This window comes from Mya arenaria, chromosome 12, assembly GCF_026914265.1.
Source record: "Mya arenaria isolate MELC-2E11 chromosome 12, ASM2691426v1".
Taxonomy (NCBI): domain Eukaryota; kingdom Metazoa; phylum Mollusca; class Bivalvia; order Myida; family Myidae; genus Mya; species Mya arenaria.
In genome coordinates this window covers 60,340,311-60,366,309 of record NC_069133.1, presented here as the reverse complement: position 1 = coordinate 60,366,309, position 25,999 = coordinate 60,340,311, and the positions used below count along the sequence as shown (strand labels likewise).

Sequence of the window (25,999 nt, the reverse complement as noted above, 5' to 3'; positions counted from 1 at the left end):
GCCGTATTACAGAAGCATCTTAATTTCTTTTTAAGTATTTTTAAACTGATGAATAAAATTTAAACGTTTATATTTCTTTATAATAAATGCTATAAAATAGAGTTTCTATTTTGTGCACATATTTCACATGACAGGTACTTTCATCTCCATATACACCAGTTGAAGGTCTGACTGTTCTTTTCTAAAATAGTTATCCATATCAGTTGTCATTCAGTTAAAACTTATAATACAAAAGTTGACTTAGTAAAAGGGTAGTGCACACAGCGGCTTATTCTCTCTAGGTCATGGTAAATCACTATGAGGTCATCGGGAATGGCTCATAATGCTAGATACTTCGATGAATCAGTTTGCAATCAAGTATCATCAACTCAAATAAGTACCGTTGCAGGCTTCAATACCACCCCCACCCCCCCACCCCCCCCCCCCAAAAAAAAAAAATAATAAAATAATAATAATAATAAAATAATCTAAGTCTAAGTTTCGGCCTGGTATACATTGTGGCCTTTCCCAAATGACCCAGATTCAAACTCGGCCTACATTTGATGAAGACGATTATTTTGAGAAAGTTTCGATGTTCTGGTAAAAAAAGGGATATTTCATTATTTCAAATAGTTCTAGGATATATTTGATAATTGTGGTTTCTAGGGTTGTTGCCAAGTTTGTTTTTATTTTTTTCAAATTTACCATTTTGAAGTTCTACATACCTTGTCATCTACAATAAAATGTGGCTACAGTTGTTGTGCTCTTCTGTTAAAAGTTAAAACAAATTGTTGCCGAAACATTTGCATGTTCATATGTTGTTATTTCTATGAACATGCATATATGTTTAATGTAATAAAAAATGTTAAGTTGAATTGAATTTACAAACCATAGTGGCACGTGACAGAAAACCAGTGGTTTGATAGGAATGAACTCCTGCTTTAGTGTCATATGACCTGAAAAATGAGTTACATTTAACCGAAAGTATTTAGTTTTTACTTCCAATTTATCAAAGGGGTCTCTCCTTCCAACTATCTAGCGAAAAGTAAATATGAATTACTGCAGTTACATAATATCAGTAAATCTCGAAATTCCTAAATATCTGATATGATAGTTGGTAGCAGATTATTCCCATCAAACACTGTGCAGAAAACCGGCAATGACAATGTCTAACTAGGGCGAGCTGAAAACGAGATATTTCGGACAACACAGATGATGTGTACTTCAAAGACACTTTATTCATTCTTTAACAATTACAAACATGATCAATATACAGTGATTTGATATAACCAATAAAGATTAACTTACTACAACTACAGCAAAGTACTTCTACTTTGTAACAAATAACAATCATTCACAAGTCATTATTTTCTAACCAAACAAGCCGTTCAAATAGCCACCAACCTGCCTCAAACATTCAAGAACAACTCAATGTACCATTGCATACAGTAATATTGCTAACAGTTGACAATCAAAACACTGAAACAGTACAGGAATGTCACGGCCATTGGTCGCCTATTTATTCACCTATTAATGGGAAACTATTGACACACAAACAACAAATGCTATTGGTAGGTTTTACCAGATTACCATGACTGTATGACACAATATGAAGGACACCTGGCTTGGTTTAAATCATGCTAAAAAGTCATTAAATTGACTGTCTTGTCATGATTATAATAACAAACAACTAGACTGGGCTAACAATAATTCACTACAAATTTTATTACAAAATGATATGTTGAAAAATGTATTTTAGCCCAGATGAAAGGAGGAATATATTTGAAATATAAGTGTTTTTATTGTATTTACAACAATAATATTGGGACATTGAATTTATATATCACCAAGCCAGTTGCAATAGCATTATTGGCTTGAATAATAACAAAAATATCACAAAATTGGCTGCAATGTTTAAAGACGAAGTTGAAAACAATTATAAAAGGTGAAATATGGCAGTTATAATCTTATTCAAAGAGTATTTACCAACAATTGGCTTACACTTATGATATCATAAAACTTCTAATTTAACAGAGTGTTTAATGTGTAAACATTATTTGAAACCATTACCACCTGGTTTAAATGAAAAAACCAACAACAGCACAACAGCTCTATAAAGCATTCAAAATGGCTTGCAGCAAAGCCGTGTTCTCATTAAAAACACAGCCATTCCTCAAAAGCAATGACAAAAAAGATTTAAGAGCTATTTTGAGAAACTGTTCTAGATCGAAATCTCTTCGGCATACGACGGTTCTCAAACTCGCAAAGTAGTTCACTATCTAAGATCTCTTTGGCAGTAGGTCGGTCTTCGGGTTTAGGTGAGAGCAGCCATTTCACAAATACTGCCTGAAATACAGTACATGCATATGTAATGGTGTGATTCTTCAAAAGCTTCAATCAATCTGAGATTTAAATAATTGTTTGCTTCTCACTCAAAGTTTTAACTTTTTTAATCGTCAAGGCATTTTGGACAAAAACATTGCTTTTCCGTTCTTTTTCAGTGGCCATTTTTTAAAACTAAAGGCCACATCAGGCATGAAAGCTCAATCATCATGATATTGAAGTTGTAACACTGAAAGAACAGAAGGTCACAAATGAAAGAAACACTAGCAATTGTATGTGCGATACAAATTCCCACCGTGCTCTTCAATTCTGGGAAGTTGACTGAAATCCCCAAAATTAATAAAAGGTATTGTTGAGAAGACACAAATTATTGCTATGAAATCAATATTGCATAACATTAACATTCATATGTGACCTTAACCTTTGAAACACAAACTTTGTGTTTGAAACACCTTCACATTGAGCTCTACAATTCTGAACAATTTAATGGAATTCCCTTTAAAATCTTATAACTGAGACACAAATTATTGCTATGAAATCCATTCATCCATTTTGTATAAAGTTGTTCATTGACCTTTGAAATTAGAGCACAGATTTCATTCCCAACACACTTTTGCAGTGTGGTAAGTTTGACTGAAATACTATCCATAATAACTAAGTCATTGCTTAGACAATGTCCGAACAGAATGACGCATAGATTCATTAACATACAGAGTGATAACTACATGCCTTCAGGAAAATTAAAAACACTTTAACAATAAACGAAATTGCTCTGATACTTAAAGCTAAACCCAGGATGTAACAGTGTACCTCTTTGTGCATCTCTCTTTTGAATCGATTTGGAAGAATCTGTTGTTTTACGAGCACCAGTGTATTTACACGTTCCATCTGTGTAGCGAACGGAAACAGCAGTTCAAACAAGATCACACCCAGAGAAAAGATGTCAACCTTCTGGGAGTATTTCTTACCACTCATCTGAAATGTCAAGGAGAATTGTGTAACAATCATTTTGAAATTATTTGGAACTAATTCCATTTCACTTATGTAAATAGGTCAAACTGCAACAGATACCAGACTTCAAGTAATGAAAACGGGCAGATGATTTTTTGCTTTGTTTGTTTACGGAGTCATAAAGCATAACTACTTTGACAAATTATGCTTTTGAATAATTCCAAATGCAATACTAAATATTATACGGTCATTTAAACTTTTTTACAATGACACATGTGTGTGTGTGCAGAGTGGAATATGGCCGTATTGTATTAGGTGGAATGTTGACAGGCATATTTTGCATATGTATAGCTTGTAGATTGATAATTCTACCTCAATTCATTATTAGATAAGTTATTTTGTTATTTACAGACTACTTTCAAACAACAATTGATATTTGTTTTTTTCAGAATTATTGCATAGTGTCAATATATTTGGGAATTTTTCATTCAAGACTTAAACATAAATTGTTCCCTCTTACATCAAATCAGGATCTGTTAAACTAGAACTGCCTCCCAAATTATTTACAGAAATGTTTTGTACTACATTATTACCTGTTCAGGGCTCATGTAGAGCTGTGTGCCAACTTGAGCTGTGTGTTTTTTGTACGGGCTTCCCCCATACAGGGCCTCATTCTGTTCTTCGGAAAGTGTCGTAGCCAAGCCAAAGTCCCCCATTTTAACAACTCCATCCATAGAGAAGAAAATGTTTGACGGTTTTAGATCCCTGTGCATGAGTCCTGAATCATGGACATACTCTATTGCTGATGTAATTTGATCAAAGACATCCAGAACTGTTTGACGACCACGGTTTAACGTATTTGAGGCGAGCCAATCCTTTAATGTCTCTCTTCGGCATAACTGCATTTGAATGTATAGGAATAGTTTTGGCTTTGGTCCCTTGGTTTGTGATTCCGCAGGTTTGTCAGCACTGTTATTCGTCTCCTTTTCCATTGTCAAGTGAGCGAGGTCATGGCTTTTTGATCGGGAATGACTTTTAGAATTTGTTCTTGCATGTGTTTTCCTGAAATTCTTTGACTGGTCTGTAGAATTTGTTCTAGAATGACTTCTCTGGAATGGTTGAGTGCTATCCTTACTTAAATTTGAGCTATGTAAACCAGACAAACTTGTGCCAGATTGACTAGACTGTATGCCAATACAAACATCATCACATGACCCTTTTGAACTTTTATCACCACACCCTGAATCCTCAAACACGATCTGGAAGGAATCATTCGACTCATCTATTGGTACAACATGATTCAAGAAATACCCTTTCTCACTTGTACTAATGTCTAAATCATGTTCATTTTGTTTGTTCTCATTTTTATCAACAGTTCTGACTGGTACGTCACCGCAGTCATTTCTAAACGAGATATCAACACTGTCATCATAGGAATTAGATGTGAAATTTGGAGTTCCCATTCCGCTAAATGATCCACTTTCTTCTTCTTCAGTATTACCCCACATACTTTCTGATATATTATGCACAGAAAATTCCTCACTTCCCCCTCTTTTAATCCCACTCTCACTCAAATCTAGCAAATTCTTCCCAAGTGGGTTTTTCAGAAAATCTAAGGGACTTGGATGTTTTGGGGATGCTTTACTTATTTTATAATTATCTCCCTTTGATTTTAGACAACCAAGCTCTTCAGGAAATGTATTGGAGGTCATTTCTGGTGGTGTACCGTTGGGAACAGAACTAGGAGATCTGCTGGTGTATTGAGAATTGATAGGGGAAGTAACTCCTTCACTGAAAACAATAAAATAAGATTTTTTATTTCAATAATACAATGGTGAAAATAAAAGCATTCTTAAGCATATTAAGGACCACTGTTATGGTGTCATTTTGAATGACAACAACGTAGGAATAAATAGAACATTGTATTAAGTGGCGCCTGACACCCCTGGCCTTCACTATATGGAACCTTATATTACCTTACATGTACCTGTATTTCAACAGTTCCATTTTTGTATTGTTTCTCTAGGGTTAGGGCCTCAAATCACATGTTGAAGTAGAGCATTATGCCCATATGGTTAAGTTAAGCTAAGATAAATCTTATCTTAAATGACATACACATATTCAAACTCCTGGTCCTTTTCCTCCTGCCAGCCGGGGGGTGGGGCCTCAATCCATGTGTGAAAGTAACGCACGATGCCCACATGGTCCAGGTTGGCCAGGGCCTTCACTTCACGCATGACTTTTTCTCGTGCACTCTCACTGTCAAAGATAAAGTAAGATATAAATTAAACACTGCAGAATTTGAATCACCAAAGGGGGCATTCCTACAAAGCCTCTTGTGTGCAGTCAAACTAAAGCCTCTATCCCATACAATTGCTACCACTTAATCAATAAATGTAAGGATGTATGTTTCATAAGTAACATATTTCAAAAAATATGAAGACACACACCATAACAATTTCAAACATATTTCTAGAATCAGATTTACGACCATTCCTACAAATGGTCGCACAAATTATTTCAGCAATACAAATTTCATTCATCGCAAGGAGAAGCCAGTGCTCAACTCTGATAGCCAAGGGCAATGGGCACCACTCATCAATTAAGCCAGAATTAAGGGGGTTTGCCATTGGTAATAATTATTCGAGTTAAGTTTCATTTGAAAATCTTGAGTTTTAACTTTTAACATGTTTCTTCCATTGTTGCAGACACACTCAATAATGAGTCACTCATTATGACAATACATGTACAAAGTTGAAACAAGGGGAACAGCCAAGTGTTAATCACCTGTCACTCTCCTCATTCACTCAGATTTTCACCAAAACAGTTAGGCCAAATAAAAGATATAAACTTTATTAATAGTTCATACATAATGGATATACAGTTCTGTATGAATTATATGGCATAGAGCATGAACACAGTTAGATCTTGAGTGGTCTTGATCTTTACGGTATGTGCATTTACTTTCCACAAGGTTCTTCATACCCTTCAGAATGTCATTTTTGTTTTTTATTGATATTAAAGAAAAATTGGAATATACATTTATAACAGTTTGGGTCGCATAATGATAAACCTGTAGATGCACTTTTAAAATGCATTGCCTTTAATTACAAGTTCAAAGAAGTAAAATAAGATGGGATTTTATTTGCGAATAACTTTTATTTAGTCACATGTCAGTCTACCAAGACAATCCTCTTGCTGCATTGTTTCGGCTTGCATATTGCAATTAAACAATGCATCAGTTTAATACTATCAATTTACAAGTTTATTACTATCAATTAATGAGTTGTACAAGAAGTGCTGATTTACTGAAATAAATGTACAAAAAAGTACTGCCATTTCACCTGGCAATATATAATTTTGAATGCTAAGTTTTATTAATATACCGGATAGTGCTGAGGCAGAGAAGAAAAACATACACTGTACACAATCCTGTACACTACTGTACTTGCTCTCATTGTGCTTAACCATTGTATGAAGTTTAATTAAATTCCATCCAGAGGTTTTCAAGTAATGCTGGAGACCAGATAAAGTAACAAAGGGCAATAACACTGTTATCAGCTGGAATAGAGTTATGGTTCTAACATACAGCACTACCTCTCAATATATTCTATCATAGTATGAAGTATTATTGAATTCCATCCAGTAGTTTAATGTTATGCTCTGGAAAAGAAAACGTAACAAAGAGCAGTAATTCTGTAATTAGCTAAATTCAAGTTATTGTTCTTGTACACTTCACTTCCTCTCATAATATACTATCACTGTATTTGTTTTATTAAATTCTTCCCAGTAGTTTTTAACTTATCCTTCAGACAAGGAATAATTAAATCGACCGACCGACACGCCTTCGACCAACCACAGGGTGACTCCAATATACAACCTCAAGGCTTAACTTTGTCTGACAGGTATAAAGACTGCAGACTATACAAAAGATTTTTTTTGATAACCTCTGTTTAATGTTTGGTAAGGATATCATTCATGGGTTAATGAACTTGTTATCACTATGACATGATTAAACAAGAGCTGTCACAGTATGTGACGAATGCCCCCGAATGTGACATTGACCTACGAACAAGGTCAGTACATGAAAAGTTGATCTTGCCTTTACGTGTCAAATACATATGGCAAGTTATTTTAAATTGCCTCTGAACATAAAAAAAGTACCACCCATACTTGACAACCTACACTGTTATGTCCTTATATTCAGAATTCCCTTGTGAATTAACACTTAGTGTATCTTTCACCTTAAAGGTAGGGACATGGGTCTTGCACACGACACGTCGTCTTCGTATGTGGAACACATGTAGCAAGTGATTTTAAAATCTGTCCATACAAGGGAAAGTAACAGCCCTGACACGACAACCTATACTCTATGTCCTTATATGCAGCACTCCATTGTGAATAAACACTATGTGTGACCTTGACCTTTGAGGTAGGGACACGGGTCTTGCAGGCGACACGTCGTCTTGGTATGTGGAACACATGTAGCAAGTTATTTTAAAATCTGTCCATACAAGAGAAAGTAACAGCCCGGAAACGACAACCTATACTCTATGTCCTTATATGCAGCTCTCCATTGTGAATAAACACTAAGTGTGACCTTGACCTTTAAGGTAGGGACACGGGTCTTGCACGCGACACGTCGTCTTGGTATGTCGAACACATGTGGCAAGTTATTTTAAAATCTGTCCATACAAGAGAAAGTTACAGCCCGGACACGACAACCTATACTCTATGTCCTTATATGCAGCACTCCATTGTGAATAAACACTAAGTGTGACCTTGACCTTTGAGGTAGGGACACGGGTCTTGCACGCGACACGTTGTCTTGGTATGTGGAACACATTTGGCAAGTTATTTTAAAATCTGTCCATACAAGGGAAAGTAACAGCCCGGACACGACAACCTATACTCTATGTCCTTATATGCAGCACTCCATTGGGAATGAACACTAAGTGTGACCTTGACCTTTGAGGTAGGGACACGGGTCTTGCACGCGACATGTCGTCTTGGTATGTGGAACACATGTGGCAAGTTATTTTAAAATCTGTCCATACAAGAGAAAGTTACAGCCCGGACACGACAACCTATACTCTATGTCCTTATATGCAGCACTCCATTGTGAATAAACACTAAGTGTGACCTTGACCTTTGAGGTAGGAACACGGGTTTTGCACGCGACACGTCGTCTTGGTATGTGGAACACATTTGGCAAGTTATTTTAAAATCTGTCCATACAAGGGAAAGTTACAGCCCGGACACGACAACCTATACTCTATGTCCTTATATGCAGCACTCCATTGTGAATAAACACTAAGTGTGACCTTGACCTTTGAGGTAGGGACATGGGTCTTGCACGCGACACGTCGTCTTGGTATGTGGAACACATTTGGCAAGTGATTTTAAAATCTGTCCATACAAGGGAAAGTTACAGCCCGGACACGACAACCTATACTCTATGTCCTTATATGCAGCACTCCATTGTGAATAAACACTAAGTGTGACCTTGACCTTTGAGGTTGGGACACGAGTCTTGCACGCGACACGTCGTCTTGGTATGTGGAACACATTTGGCAAGTTATTTTAAAATCTGTCCATACAAGGGAAAGTTACAGAGCCGGACGGACGGACAGACTGACGGACGGACGGACGGACGGTGCGATTTAAATATGCCCACCTTCGGGGGCATTAAAATACAACAACATTCAAACCAAACTCAAAGATTACTATGCTTAATACTATAAAGCAATGTCATTATTGCTGTAAATTGTTGAATCAAATTAGTAAAAGCCCATTTAGTAAATTAAATAACAACTAACACACAGACTTCCAGACATATTCATCTGTTGACTTTTAAATGACAAAACAACACAAATCACATTTTGTCATTACACTCCTTGTCTGGAGGGAAAAACATATTATTAAAGATATTTTCATTCGTACAATAGGGTTAACCAACTGTTACACCAGGCTTACAGATAGACAACTGCTAATTTTTTGAAAGGGGCATAACAAACAGGGGCTGGTAGGGATTCTATCTTAATTTTTTTTTGCAAATATACCAGCAGAATCCAGTAACAGTACATGTGAAAGTACACCAGGGCTATTTCTGATTTAATTGTTTCTGGAAATGGTGACATGATACAAGGAAGCACTACTGCGTTGTGTAGTTGAAGTGGAGATCAATAATTAGTGCCATGTGGCATAATAAGGACTGGCTAGTCAGCCCCTGGTGTGTATGGATCAAGGCTTCCTTATAATGCAATATTGCCTGAAGTGGTATGTTGTATTCTTATATTATACTAAACATTTAACATTACCTAAAAATCAGGGGGGTTTTATAGTGTTTTTTTCAACCTGGCCATGTTTCCTCACAACCATTTTCACCATTGTAACAAAACTCAAAACCACGTTCACCCAGCCCTAATTACTTTATGAACCACTGATGTCATAAAATTGGATTTTTATTAAAAAACAGGGATCAATCAGCTTTAAATATACAAAGAAGGGACACAGGATATATTATTTGAAGTCAACAGCATAAACATAACAAACTTCTTGTGATAACTTGTGATAACACATTTCTTATTACACATACTTTTTTCTGATAGAATATTACCTGTAAGGTAGAGGGATCCTCTTAATGGCGTAATGACACTCATCTACTTTATTTCTGGCCTCGAACACCACACCAAATCCTCCCTTGCCCAACACGTGGAGATGGTCATAGTCTGTGGCGTATCTGTATATGTAGAAATATTACCATAACACTCCATGACATTATTATGAGACACAGAATATAGTATCTCTAATGCTCTCATTTTCATATAAATTCATCCCTCAAACTTAACTCAAGATTGCTATAAAATATATCAAAAAGGTGGCAGGTATATACATGTATGAATACATGACATCTTCAGGATTACTGCAATTCAGTTTGTTTTTATCTTGATCCTTTCTTTAAAACAAAATTATTTATAAAAGACCAATTCTTCTAACTGAAAAATTTACTATTTGTATTCAAGCATGAGTAAATCCATCAAACCAACATACCTTGAGATGTACTCATCAGAGTTTTGTCGACTAGGTGGGTTAGCAGGACCTTCTGTTTCTACAACTGCCTCCTCCTTGCTTAAACTTTCACTCTGGGTCTGCAAAAAGTCACCCAGAATGAACTTTTGTGGTGTGAGTAAGTTCAATGAGTGAGCAAATTAAAGGAATGGGTAAATTAAAGAAATCGGTTTAAAGTTAAGGCCCCAATTTCTCGAAACTTCTTAAGTCCCTTATAACAGGATTAAGCTAATCTCACTATTTTTGTTTTTCTACATTATGCGTAACATTTACTTCTGCGAGAGTTTTTATACGTTATGAAGTTAATATCTATATGATAATCACACTTAACTATTTTTCATTTACCAAAATCGATTTTACGTATGTATTTTGGCTAATTGAAATAAGCGACTTAAGCCTGTTAAGCTTAAGAAGTTTTGAGAAATTGGGGCAAGGAGTATATTTTATTAGTGAGTCACTCAGTTTCAGGAGGAGTAAGGTTTAAGGTTTAAGTATGAAAATGAAAGAAATTACTTTCATCTTGTTTCTGCTCACCCCAATATGATTTCCAAACACCCTATAGTATCCCCCCCAACATGCTATATGAACCCACCAACCCCCTATATGATCCAAACAAGCCCCTATAAGACCCCTCCAAACCCCTTTATGATCCCACCAACCCCCTCTTTGATCCCACCAACCCCCATATGACCCCAAAAACCCACTATATGACTCCACTATATGATCCCATCAACCCCCTATGTGATCCCACCAATCCCCTTGTATGACACCACCAACCCCCTGTATGATCCCATCAACCCCCCACATGATCCAACCAACCCACTATATGACACTTTTAACACCCTATATGATGCCACCCCCACTATATCACCCCATCAACCCCCTATATGACCCCTTTAACCCCCTATATGCCTACCCCACTACATGATCCCACCAACCCACTATATGAACCCACTTACCCCTATATGATCCCCCTCATATGATCCCACCAACCACCGATATGACCCCACCAACCCCCTATATGATCCCACCAACCCCTATATGACCCCACTTTATGATCCCATCAACCCCCTATATGATCCCACCAACACCCAATATGACCCCACCAACCCCCTTTATGATCCCACCAACCCCCTATATGATCCCACTATATGATCCCATCAACCCCACCAACCCCCTATTAATTCCACCAACCCCCTATATGACCCCAATAGCCCCCTTTAAGCTCCAGCTAACCCCCTATATGACCCCACTAACCCCCTATATGATCCAACTAGCCTCCTATGTGACCCCACCAACCCTCCTATATGGCTCCACCAACCCCTATATGATTCCACCAACCCTCCTTTATAGCCACACTAACCCCCTGATATGCTCCCACTAACCCCCCATAATAAATTATGATCCCACTGATCCCACTAACCCCCTATATGATCCCACCAACCCCCTATATGATCCCAAGAGCCTCCTGTATGCTCCCACTAACCCCCTATATGATTCCACCAACCCCTATGTGATTCCATCAACACGCCTATATGATCCCACTAAACCCCTATATGACCCCACCAACCCCTATATGATTCCACCAACCCCCTATATGATCCCACTAAGCCCCTATATGATCCCACTAGCCTCCTATATGCTCACACTAACCTCCTATATGACCCCACTAGCCTCCTATATGACCCCATCAACCCCCTATATGACCCCACTAGCCTCCTATATGACCCCACTAGCCTCCTATATGACCCTACTAACCCCCTATATGACCCTACTAACCCCCTATATGACCTAACTAGCTTACTATATGCTCCCACTAACCCCCTCTATGACCCCACTAGCCTCCTATATGACCCCACCAACCCCCTATATGACCCCACCAACCCCCTTTATGACCCCACTTGCCTTCTATATGACCCTACTAACCCCCTATATGACCCAACTAGCCTCCTATATGCTCCCACTAACCCCCTTTATGACCCCACTAGCCTCCTATATGACCCTACTAACCTCCTATATAAGCTCAACTTACATGTATTTTTAAATTTTGTAAGAATAAAGACATCTGCAAACCGACCAATCAGATCTCAGAATAATCAACAAATACTATATTCAACATTTACATAATATCTTTGAAACGCGATTACGGTACACGACCTAATCACCATCATTCCATTACAAATAGCTGCATTTCTAAATGTCATTTTTTTTTTATTGGTATTAAAATATTTTTATTTTGATCTCAATACACCCACTGTTTTCTTTGACATGATTTAAGATGGTCATGTGAAATGAATCATATAATATTGCACAACATAGTTCTAAGACAAGCCCAGCCTTTTTGTGCTTTCAACCAAAGTGTTCCGACACAACAAAGGAGTTAAATAAAGAAACCATTAGTCATATAAAACATTTATTTTAAAATTCTTTCTTTACGTTAATAAGTTTCAGTTCAATACAATTATATTTCCATAAATACCTGACTATTAATCGGGCACTGTTCTAACTGCAGTTTCCTGTGGAGTTTCTTAAACCGATGCACCAAAACATGGGTTAACAGAGAAAATACCACACTAATAGCGATCACTTCTTTCCTGTAAAAGAAATTTGGGGATTTTTTAGTATGTAGATTGAACACGAGTGTGCTGTAATTGAGTGGCAATATTATTCATTATGTTTCAAGACTTAAGTTATTTAGTCAACAATAAACAGCTGATATTATATGGGAAATAAATATTTAAATGGCCCAAATATGATGTTCAACTCGAAACCTAAGGGGGGTTCAGGCCAAGATTGAAAAAAATCCAAATCGTCCTTTCATAGCAATCTAAGAAAGTGTAAAACTATAATCTGTTAAACCCGCAAATTTAGCTGATCTGTAATCAATATGACAAGGTAGAGTACTATTGTTGACATATCTTCAAGATGTAAAGCAATAAAAAAGTGCTGGTTGCTTCCCTTCTTTAACACCATGTCATCTAAACCGAAAGTTTTATAGAAGGTTTATCAATTTAGAATGGCATCTTCAACAATATCTGGGCTGCCTTATGAGTTATCAGGAGCAGATCAAGGATTTGAATTTAAAGATGACGTAACTTTTGGGGGTAACCTTTTTACTGGCTCCCCTTCCTCAGAACCGAAATTTATTTGGTTTAAAGTGTTTGCAAGGGGTTACTCCCCTAAGAGAACTTTAACATTTTTCTAGGCGGATATAATGCATCTTGGGATTGTTTTATTACTTTTTTTCCTATATTGAAATAAAAAGAAATTGGATAATTTACGTGGGTAGTGATGGAAAACCCCTCCTCTACCCACCACACGTTGCACATATTAGGCAGTTTTAGACAATCCTTGGTGGATGTAATTGGAAGTTGGCACTAGCTACTCCCCTGGCCGCTTTATCTTAGACATTAATGCAAATCTCTTCCTAGACATACATATGCAATTTGACATACATATTTAAATATGTGCTACAAATTGAGCAATCACAACTCGAAATTTGATTTTCCCTTTTAAATACATACCACCATGTCCAGAGTGTAACTGGCACAGCCATCACCTCCTCATACAATGTATACTCTTGTGAATGGTTCCCATCATACCAGCCCTCTGGATTCTCCTCTTCATCCGGGGGTAGATCTGTGAATTCTGGGTACAGGTAGAATCCATTGTCTGTAATATCAAAATATCATAAGCTCCTAGAGTAACAGCAAGGAAAACGTAAACTTTGTGTAATTCAAGCAATGCAAGGGCTGTAACTCCATGGTGACTGGGGTGACATTAATTGAGTTATTTTGCCTATCCATATGTTGTACAAGTTTGGTAATAATGGGCAAATACAGTGCTCGTCCTCCGGCGCTGCTGCTGCCCAGCCGGTAAATTCATTACATTTCATGTTGTATAAAAACAGGCACATAAAAGGTATCATTTTCAATCTGACAACAATAACCTGCTGTTACTTCAGCTTTGTGATGGATTGTTGTAAGATGTATTGCACTGCATGTAATAAAAATCTGCACATTTTGTTTAAAAAGTCAACTTCGTTTAAAAAATATACAAATTCTGACCAAATTATGTGATGATTGGCCAAAGGTTTTAAAGGTTTTGATCAGACAAGACCAATTTTATATAATTTATGTCAATAAAAGGCATGAACTCATTATAAAACTTCTCCTAGATATATGCCAAAACACATTCTGACTAGGTAAACTTAGTGATGATAGGAAAGATGCTTCTAAAGATATTGATCGAACATCATACTGGAAGCCGCCAGTTTTATGAAAGAAATTTAAAAACATGGAACATACCAAATGGGTAATTCTCATGCCAAATGGCAAGTCCATGCTCGCTGGACTCTTCACACTGTTCTTTTGGTCTGTGCGATTGGTCGGCCGTAATCTGAGGGCGTCTGTTGTTCATGACAGGTGTTCGCCAGTGGGCTAAAACAAAGATATGCATGAATTAGGCCACATAAGCCCAAAATCATACAAACAAATTCAATTGCATCAAACATAATCATTTCAAGAATGACGACCAAAAAAAGTCAACAAATAATGTTGTCTAAAAATTGACAGTCCTATCAAGAGTACTCATTTTGACATTTGACCTCTAAGCCTGAAGCTTTACTTTTGAGGTGCGCAACACACCACCTCATCATATTGAACATCAATGGCATGTTTGTTTTTTAAATCCTATAATGATACAGCCTGGACAAGGTTCAGTCTGAACTGATAAACTTACAGACGCACGCACATACACCAAACCACCATTGTGACAACTATGTCTCGCTCACCACAAGCATACTCAACAAAAATTATGATAACTGATATGATGATCTGCTAAGTTTATCGGAATACAGAATACCTTTGTGCACCTCATGCTTTTGGAAAATTTGTGGATTATACATATAACCACATTCACACATCAGATATCAAATGTTAGGTGCACAAAGACTAAAATTCTATTTTCATAAAACACCATAAATGGTTTTCCTATGAAATATTGCAAACATTTTTGGCAATGATCCGATATCAAAATATAATCCATTTTTAATAGCATAAAAATAATAGTTAGTTAACTATGCATGCATCTAAATACCTGTATTCAAATATGGTTTCCATGCAACTTTTGGCAGTTTATCATCCTTGCGACAAGTATTCTGGAGATTGATGTCTCGAAACTTTTGAGATGCAGTGGCCATTTTTTCACGCATGTGCTCTGATGATTGTACGTAAAACTGCGTGTTGTGCATTCCTATTGATAAAAAAGAAATGTTTGAAGTTATTTGTTTAGAGTAGAAGGGCTATACTAGATAAGAAATATTTTAACCTTTTAAGAACATTCAGGTGGTGTTCCCTGGTCCTCCAGTCACCAATGAGGATGTGAGTTTCATCTCCATTAATGCTTCATTTTCATGGCCTCTAAGAAAAGACAGTTCTGGTTTCTACCCAGAAAACAGACTTGAGAGTGATTCATATGAGCTTACGGCTATCTTTGACTCATATGAGCTTATGGCTATCTTTGATTCATATATCAGCTTACAGATACCATTGATTCATATTAGCTTACAGCTATCTTTGATTCATATCAGCTTACAGCTATCTTTGATTCATGTATCAGCTAACAGCTATCTTTGATTAATATATCAGCTTACAGCTATCTTTGATTCATATATCAGATTACAGCTATCTTTGACTCAAATCAGCATACAGCTATCTTTGATTCATGTATCAGCTAACAGCTATCTTTGATTCATATATCAGCTTACAGCTATCTTTGATTCATATATCAGCTTACAGCTATCTTTGATTCATATATCAGATTACAGCTATCTTTGACTCAAATCAGCTTACAGCTATCCTTGATTCATATATCAGCTTACGGCTATCTTTGACTCATATGAGCTTACGGCTATCTTTGATTCACATCAGCTTCCAGCTATCTTTGATTCATATCAGCTTACAGCTATCGTTGATTCATATCAGCTTACAGCTATCTTTGATTCATATCAGCTTACAGCTATCATTGATTCATATCAGCTTACAGCTATCTTTGATTCATATCAGCTTACAGCTTTCTTTGATTCATATCATCTTACAGCTATCTTCACAATGATCTCATTCACGTTATGGATAAGTGCATGGACACAGTTTAAAAATGCAAGTGAGTTCATTAAAAAGTCAATGATTTGGATTGTTTTCAGCATTAGGAGTGTGTATTCAAGGCAATATTAAATGTATGATTACCTTTTTGAACTTGTGAGGAATATGTTGTTTTTTTCCCGAAACATTAATTTGTTTCTTACCTCAAATGATCTTTCTTCAACTGAATAATAACAAAAGGATTGGAACAACAAAAGGATTGGAACTTTATAATAGATATTTTAATGTCCTTGAAGGCAATTAAACTGCTTTAAAATGTTGCATAAGATGAAATAATACACCATGTCAAAGCCCTTTCATAACATAATCCTTGTACATGTTATGTTTAATTATATTTAACAATAAGATGAGAGTGCAGGTACGTCAAAATGTGCACTTATATTGGAAACATTTGATGATTACGCATGTTTGTGTGGTTTTTATAACAATTGTCAGATGATAGAAAACTGAAATATCAAAGTAAATTTTTGTTTCCGAGAAATAACAAACATAAGTTAATATTAAATTTCAAATAACAACAACCCCAACAAGAATAAATATTGAACACGTTCAAGGAAATTTTAGAGCTTGATAGTATATAAAACTCTAGAATTTTAAAATCTAAGTCATTTTTACATTTCAGTTTATCAGATTTTAAAGTGCTGTTTTTGTATCTATGCATTTCTTTCTGAGTATGCTAATAACCAAGATCTACCAGTATGGAACCAATTTAAACATCATTAATGTCTAGCCTAGGAAAATTAATTTTAATACTTAGGGATTTCGTTATATAATACAAGTGACATATTGAAAACTTTCTATAGAAATTTATCTCTTATAATTTAGAATTAAAGGAAGGCAAATGTCAGACTTTTCAATATTTAAGTCCATTGCTGTAGTTGAAAACCTGAAGAAGAGGAAGTGTACTTACTCCAAAAAGTGTGCAAAAACATTGAAACCACTGAATAAGTTATATTTTTTATATTTTTTGCAATATAGCTGAGCACTCACAATACTGTACAGTGAACTTTATTTAGCACAATTTTCTTACTGTTAAGTTTTTTTTATCAGCGTAGGTTAAGTGAGATGTTTGGGCCAGTTGAAATCAATGATAATTATGCCTTTTGTTTATACAGTCGAACCCCGTTGACTCGAACTCAAAGGGACCAGCGAAAACACTTCGAGCCTCAGAAAAATCGAGCCAAGCGGGATTTTTACCTTCAGTACAAAGCAAACGGTCCTTTACATCTAGTTCGAGCCAAAGATGACTTCGAGTGAAACGAGTTCGAGCCAAAGGGGTTCAACTGTACATCGATTTGTTTCACCTTACCCACATAAAGTAGTGGCTGATGAGTGGGGCTTTCATCCGGGCTGAAACTTGAGAGTGCCGGTATGTTGCGGTTGTCGAAGAGGTCAATTTGTTGTAATCTCCCTTGGAAGAGTAGCCACACATTGGAAATGGGACTCTTGAACTGTGCCAAAGAAAGACAGAATCTTCGTTACTTACAAAAGCAACTTGATTAAAATGTGGCAAACTTGACAACTATTAGAGCTCGAGTCATGGGCCTTTCTATTCAATTATATATCAGCACTGAGAAAATATTTAAGTTTTAAATTATGTTAATATATAGCATCTGGCCCCAATTTCTCAAAACTTCTTAAGTCCCTTATAACAGTTAAACTAAGCTCACTATTTTTGCTTTTTTATAATTCACAAAATATTTACTTTTATACTTTAGATAGGAATTAACACCTGTAGGTTGTCAAGACTGATGCCCGCCACCATCCCCTTCCCAACCCACCTTGTATGTCCACTTGATGGCCTGTAGGTTGTCTGGACTGAAATCAACCACCACCCCTTTCCAACCCACCTTGTATGTCCACTTGACGGCCTGAAGGTTGTCTGGATAGACGCCCCCCCTCCCACCCTTCCCAACCCACCTTGTATGTCCACTTGATTACCTGTAGGTTGTCAAGACTGATGCCCCCCACCATCCCCTTCCCAACCCACCTTGTATGTCCACTTGACGGCCTGTAGGTTGTCTGGACTGACGCCCACCACCATTCCCTCTGGCACAACAACTTTCACAGTACTGCTAAATCCTTCCATGGTTTCATCACTTACAGCATCTCCATCTAATCAAGTATAAGCTGTCAAATTCATTGTATCAAATGCCACATCATAAAGTTGCCCAAAAGGTCACAGTCATGTCATACAAAACATCTTTAAATTCTTTTGTTCCCACCCTTTCTTTGTGCTCATTATATCAGGGGCAAAGAATGCATTAAAGTATCTGTAAGTGGGAACCCTGGTCAATATACATTTGTAGGTAAAGAGATCTAACTACAGACTAAGTGATGTCTGTTTTCTAATTGCAATGTTAAGTTAAGCTTCTTTATCTTAAGGTTAAAGAAAGCTACCCTATCTAGGATGGAAAGATCTAAAAAGAACATAATTATTTTATGAATTGAGAATGTGATTTGATTTTGTGTCAGCTTTTCTTTCAAAACTGTCTTCAGCTGTAAAACTGTACATTGCATTCACTGCGAGGCTTTAAATTTTCTTAAACATTCGAAAGTACACCATGTTCTGACATCAAAATGTAGCTACATTTTACATGAAAGTGCCATCAAGTATATGAAAGCAATTGACTTCATCATGTGATCACAAACACTCAACAGTTAACTATCTATAGAATGTTTGAAACCAAACCGCAGACCAGTAACTGTTTGAAAACAGAGAGAAGCTAGAGTATAACACCCTAACCAGGGGAAAAACATATATTTATTATGTAATCAGATTTTCGCTCATCTATGAAGGAAAACTTGATTCATACCTTCAACTGCACAAGTAACATCCTCCTCGTCCGCTGTGATGTCGCACTGGCGATGGTCAATGACCTCCTGACCCCTTACATACGAGACCTCGTGCTGTCCTACACTGTAGTTCCATCTAAAACATTATCAGTGATTTTACTCTCACCTTTCATATATTGTTGTGGCCAGAACAATAAAAACTGTGAAAACAGTAACATGTTACACTAAAATGCGGAAACAATGATTATCTGTAAAAGGTGCTAGTAATTAACGTAACAAAATAGCCTACTGTAAATTAAATGTGAAAATACATCCGTCTATAATCAAGGTGCTAGTCAGAGGAAGAAGATTTTATAGTTTTCTGACTGATAAAACTTAACCAGTACATGTAGGCAATGGGAGTCCACTGGCATAACCTACTCAGAGTTTAACGAGCTCAAATCCTTTTGAATCATCCATCTTTGCTGGCTTTGTAAATTTTAAGCTATGGCTAATAAGATAAGATAATCTTTATTAAAAGTCGGTTATGATAAACATAAATAACACTAGCTGAGAACTTTTCTCCGACAACAACATTTTTGTTTTAACACACCATTGACAACAGAGTTATAGATGACCCAGGATTTGTTGTTCTATGACAAACAGCCATATTAAAAATTTACAAGTTATTTAACACAGCCCACAATCAAATGTTTATACTTTTCTGCCCCAGTTCTGGACTCCACAGCTCGTACAGTCTGTGTCTGCCGTGTAACAATCAGTAAGTCATCTTCATGCCCTACATCGTCACCAAACGTTCGACATCCTTGCACCCCACAGGCATAGCGAATCTGACAGAGACATACAATGAACAGCAGTTGAAAGGACATTTCATACTGTTAGATGTTGAAAAAGAGTGCCATGTGAACGAACATCTTGTAACGAAGTCAACTCTTTGTTAGATCTTCTAATAGTTATTTTCTACTTACATTTGTATTTTGTTTGAAAATATGTCAGTTTGCCAACAAAGGGTTAGTTATGCAATTAAACGGGATGATTTTAGGCTTTAATTTAATAATTTCTGTTCAAATTAGTATTTGTCAGTTCATCTTTGGAATTTGACATTATTCATAACAATAAATAAAACAACTAAATTTATAAACCAGAAATCTTTGCAATTATATGTATAAATGGTGGACACCCAAACAAATAAAATAGCATTGGAAATTCCACTCATGCTGTGCTTTTAAAAACAGACTGAAGACAAGTCTGGCCCCGATTTCTCGATAATTCTTAAGTCCCTTAAATAAGAGTATTAAGCTAATCTCACTATTTTTGTTTTTCAATAATTTGTGTAATATTTACTTTTTTAAGAGTTTTAATACTTAAGATTGGAAATATCTTTATGATAATCACAATAAACCATTTTCAATTATCAAAATTAAATTTAAGTTTGTATTTTGGCTAATTGAAATAAACTACTTAAACCTGTTTAGCTTAATGAAGTTTCGAGAAATTGGGGCCAGGTAAGTTCTTACATAATAAACAAAACATTGACAGATGGTGGTTGTAAATAAATTCAGAACACTAAATTGATACCTTCAAAACTGTGGGAGTAGTTCCTTTGACAAAATAACAAAAGAAGTTATATCTGATTCAAGAGAACACAACTCTAAGACAAAATGGCCATAGAACACAACAGTCATATGCCAGGCACTACTATCCACCATGAGTCATATGCCAGGCACTACTATCCACCATGAGTCATATGCCAGGCACTACTATCCACCATGAGTCATATGCCAGGCACTACTATCCACCATGAGTCATATGCCAGGCACTACTATCCACCATGAGTCATATGCCAGGCACTACTATCCACCATGAGTCATATGCCAGGCACTACTATCCACCATGAGTCATATGCCAGGCACTACTATCCACCATGAGTCATATGCCAGGCACTACTATCCACCATGAGTCATATGCCAGGCACTACTATCCACCATGAGTCATATGCCAGGCACTACTATCCACCATGAGTCATATGCCAGGCACTACTATCCACCATGAGTCATATGCCAGGCACTACTATCCACCATGAGTCATACGCCAGGCACTACTATCCACCATGAGTCATACGCCAGGCACTACTATCCACCATGAGTCATACGCCAGGCACTACTATCCACCATGAGTCATACGCCAGGCACTACTATCCACCATGAGTCATACGCCAGGCACTACTACCCACCATGAGTCATACGCCAGGCACTACTACCCACCATGAGTCATACGCCAGGCACTACTATCCACCATGAGTCATACGCCAGGCACTACTATCCACCATGAGTCATACGCCAGGCACTACTATCCACCATGAGTCATACGCCAGGCACTACTATCCACCATGAGTCATATGCCAGGCACTACTATCCACCATGAGTCATATGCCAGGCACTACTATCCACCATGAGTCATATGCCAGGCACTACTATCCACCATGAGTCATATGCCAGGCACTACTATCCATTATGAGTCATATGCCAGGCACTACTATCCACCATGAGTCATATGCCAGGCACTACTATCCACCATGAGTCATATGCCAGGCACTACTATCCACCATGAGTCATATACCAGGCACTACTATCCACCATGAGTCATATACCAGGCACTACTATCCACCATGAGTCATATGCCAGGCACTACTATCCACCATGAGTCATATGCCAGGCACTACTATCCACCATGAGTCATATGCCAGGCACTACTATCCACCATGAGTCATATGCCAGGCACTACTATCCACCATGAGTCATATGCCAGGCACTACTATCCATTATGAGTCATATGCCAGGCACTACTATCCACCATGAGTCATATGCCAGGCACTACTATCCACCATGAGTCATATGCCAGGCACTACTATCCACCATGAGTCATATACCAGGCACTACTATCCACCATGAGTCATATACCAGGCACTACTATCCACCATGAGTCATATACCAGGCACTACTATCCACCATGCCGTTCACAACAGTCATATGCCAGGCACTACTATCCACCATGAGTCATATACCAGGCACTACTATCCACCATGAGTCATATGCCAGGCACTACTATCCACCATGAGTCATATGCCAGGCACTACTATCCACCATGAGTCATATGCCAGGCACTACTATCCACCATGCCGTTCACAACAGTCATATGCCAGGCACTACTATCCACCATGCTGTTCTAAGTATCATAGGTATACCTCTTACACTGTGGAAGATGTTCGCACAACAAACTTGAAAATCGCCGAAAGTGTAGAATCTTATTCAATGGCACATAACTCAAAGATGAAATGGCTTTGAAGCACTACTAAGGTCAGGCACTACAACCCATCAATGTGTATTTACTATCAATTTTTAGATAACTCTAAAACTATTAAAAATGAAAAGTTCACTCCATAAAATTTTGCAAACAGACTGACGAACCATATGGCGACCCCAAACAGACTGACTAACCATATGGCGACCCCAAACAGACTGGCTTACCATATGGCGACCCCAAACAAACTGACTAACCATATGGCGACCCCAATATACCCCCTTGAAACTTTGTTTGCCAATAATAATTTGTTTAACAACCTATTGGAAATCAACATTCATTTTATATACTGCTATGCTATGCCTTTTTCAGTTTGAACAAAGGTGCAAATGGGTTAATTGCTTTAATTTTAATGTTGAGAGCAAGTGGAGGCTGACCATTGAAAACAATGATAGTTAATAATTTAACTCTTTTTGTACATTGTAATACACATACCTGTCCTGTCTGTGGATCCAGTCCATAAGTTACAAGATCCTTCCCGCCAACCATCATTGTATCTTCAGACATCTTGTTGGAGGAGCTAAGTAGCTTATCTGCCGATAGGGGAACAGGGTGAATACTTTCCCCATCATAGCGATATAACCCACCATCGAGGGACGGGATGTAGCGGGTAGAAACACCATTCTCCATTATCTGTAATTGAAAAATAATATAACATCCCAATTACTTCAAACTGGTTAATTCAATGGTTTGGTTCAAGTTAGAACTTGTTAAAATGTTTATTCATCAGTCAATATCCAACCAATTTAATCCTGTAAACCTATCAAATTGCTTTTATGTAAAACTTAAAGCTAAAGGAAAATCTTTGGATAACTTATCCAGTTGGCTGCTGCTCTGTATCTTAATCTGGCCAAAAATATGGAGAGCAATTAAATTACAAATTCAATCATTCTTGCAAATTTAGACAAAGATTGTCTGAAGTGGCCAGTCAAACAAGTTGTTTTGATATCTTTCATTATTGATAAGAATTGTTCAAACACATTGACCGTACAATATGCAAGTTGATGATATGCAGGCCTTCTTCCAGACATTAAGGGAAGTATGTTGTAAAATTTCATGCTAAGATTTGGTGTTGGGAATGCAAAATTTTGAGTATACATGCCAAATTAGGGATCCTGAATAAAATACTTTTGCCTTTCGGAATGAGTCAGAATAGTTCAACTGTGGGATGCCTAGAAAAAGGCTTGTGGAGCCAAAAGGACATGTATACCTCAAGCTGACTGATGCTTGAAGACAGGAGGGGTCTAGTGTCCGCAGGCACACTCCACAACAATTCCCCTTCATCGTGTACATCAAGGGCAGATAACTTCCCATCCAATGTACTCACATAGATCAGTTTTCTGAAATAAGGAATGTTATTACTTAATTATTGTTTATAATTGCATCTCACTACAGTAGTTTACCTATTTCATCAAACATCGAAATCTATGGAAAAGGATTCATACAATGTCAATTCAGAACTAAGAAAAGAAATTTACATATTCCCATTAGTGTGATGTTTGTGATGAAAAAGTGAGGGAACCTTGTACATGAAATACCTAAAAAATAAAACCTACTTTTTAAGTACCTACTATTTTTTCTAAATGAGAAATTAACCATTCATTTGTTGGGTCTAATTGAATATAGCTGTGGCAAGTCGTGTTGTTTTTTAACAAATGCTTTTAGCTCAGCTTCTTTGACTAAATATTACACGAATATTTACTAAAACAAAGAATCTTTATTTGAAGTTTGGAATATGATAACAAGCTCAACTTCTTTCCGATGTGAATAACAAACATTTATATAACAAAACATAACATAGAACTGGTGACCTGGTAATAACAGCATATAACTTTAAAAAGGTTATACATACTTAAAAGTATTTACAAAAGCTGTTTCAAACTATATTCATCATTCATGCAAACAATTCCAAAAAGTATGATGGAAAAGTGCACTGTAAACAATAACATCAACTAGTTTTCCAAGCTGTACGGCCAGTCAACACCTGCGTGGTTCAGCTAGTTGATAACGACATACCACTGTTAAAAGGTGAGTTATTTCAAAAGTATGAATTAAAGATAATGATAGTTTGCATTTTAAACAGCAAACATTGTCGAAAAGCATTATGTACATGGGAATAGCATGGTGTAGTAGTTTACAGTAGTTGGTTAAAAAAAGAAGTTAATAACTTAGTTATTAATTATTTTACTTTAGCTGGCTAGAAAAACCTTTAAAAAGATTATTTACGCATTAAGCATTTAGGTGAGGGACCTATCCCGATGCAGATCGGCTTTCTTAATCCTAAGTAGTTACCCTTGATATACAAATGAGAACATGGTTGTAAGCTAAAGTAATGCACATTCCTGACGCAGTGCCAACATTTTGGAGGTGCGACCAATCAAACACTTCCTAACAATCATCCAACTCCACTGGGACCAATCAAAAACGTCCTTACTTTTCACAACGAGGGTCAATGTCATTTATTTGTTATTGTTTCGGAGTATGCCTACGTAAACCAAAACAACACGAATCTTGCCAAATTCATAACTTTCATTCCCTACCTGCTACTGTCAACAGTGTTTACAGAGACAGCATCCTGATTATTAGTTGGAAAACCTTCATCTTCCACTACAATCAAAGTGTCTACGTCAGCTTCGCTTGTCGTCGCATTGGATGATGAAATCGTCAAGTATAAAGCGCCTAAAGACGTTACGAACCAAAATAAACAAGAATTCCATCTTTTATTTCGCGTTCTACCCATAAAGATTTGCAGAAGAATGAGTCAGAAACACATAAACTTTAAATAAGTCAGCTTCTAGTTACTTCCACCATTCTCTGTTTATTTTTGTGAGGTGACATGCATTCTACAATTTGATTGGTTGATGCACCGGAACCCACAGCAAGTGTGACGTGTACCAATGAATTTGTAAATTACTTCCCTTGGTGATGAGCTGGACATTTGATTATGCGCAAACTTGGAAAGGAAAAAGTGCATTTGAAAAGTTTCTAAAAGCTGTGACAAATAAAAAAAGTTATACTCTCCAATGGCGTAGCTGCCGTTACGCACAATACGCCCGTGCGTACAATTCGTCGCACAAGTCAGGAAATATTTGGGGCCAAAAATGCAATAAAAACTGATGGGGTAAAGGGGGTGAAGCGTTCGCGGGCCGCCTATTTTGAATATTTGAGACAATAAAATCTAAAAAAATCCTATAAATCAGTAAGAGCCTCGTTTACCGTTTAGTTGATGTCCTCTGGACAACGACTTTTTAAAAATTAATATTTCCCTTATTGTTCAGTCATGAATGAATCGTCGATTAATACTGATTATACCCGAACGATGTTAAGAAAGCGGCCAG

The 25,999-nt window shown here is 37.0% G+C and overlaps 1 protein-coding gene across 1 annotated transcript; it reads right to left on the bottom strand.

Moving 5' to 3' along the window:
* Positions 1-1,192: 1,192 nt before the first annotated feature.
* On the bottom strand, positions 1,193-25,491 carry LOC128211891 (eukaryotic translation initiation factor 2-alpha kinase 3-like). Its single transcript, XM_052917003.1, has 17 exons — positions 25,202-25,491; positions 23,872-24,001; positions 23,097-23,294; positions 20,001-20,131; positions 19,322-19,437; positions 18,496-18,620; positions 17,815-17,956; positions 15,442-15,597; positions 14,652-14,783; positions 13,869-14,016; positions 12,824-12,938; positions 10,327-10,424; positions 9,893-10,015; positions 5,389-5,532; positions 3,867-5,064; positions 3,133-3,297; positions 1,193-2,325 (listed from the first exon to the last, which is right to left on the bottom strand). Exons 1-17 carry the CDS (start codon positions 25,399-25,401, stop codon positions 2,176-2,178), a joined length of 3,471 nt encoding a protein of 1,156 aa, XP_052772963.1. The 5' UTR covers positions 25,402-25,491; the 3' UTR covers positions 1,193-2,175.
* Positions 25,492-25,999: the final 508 nt, after the last annotated feature.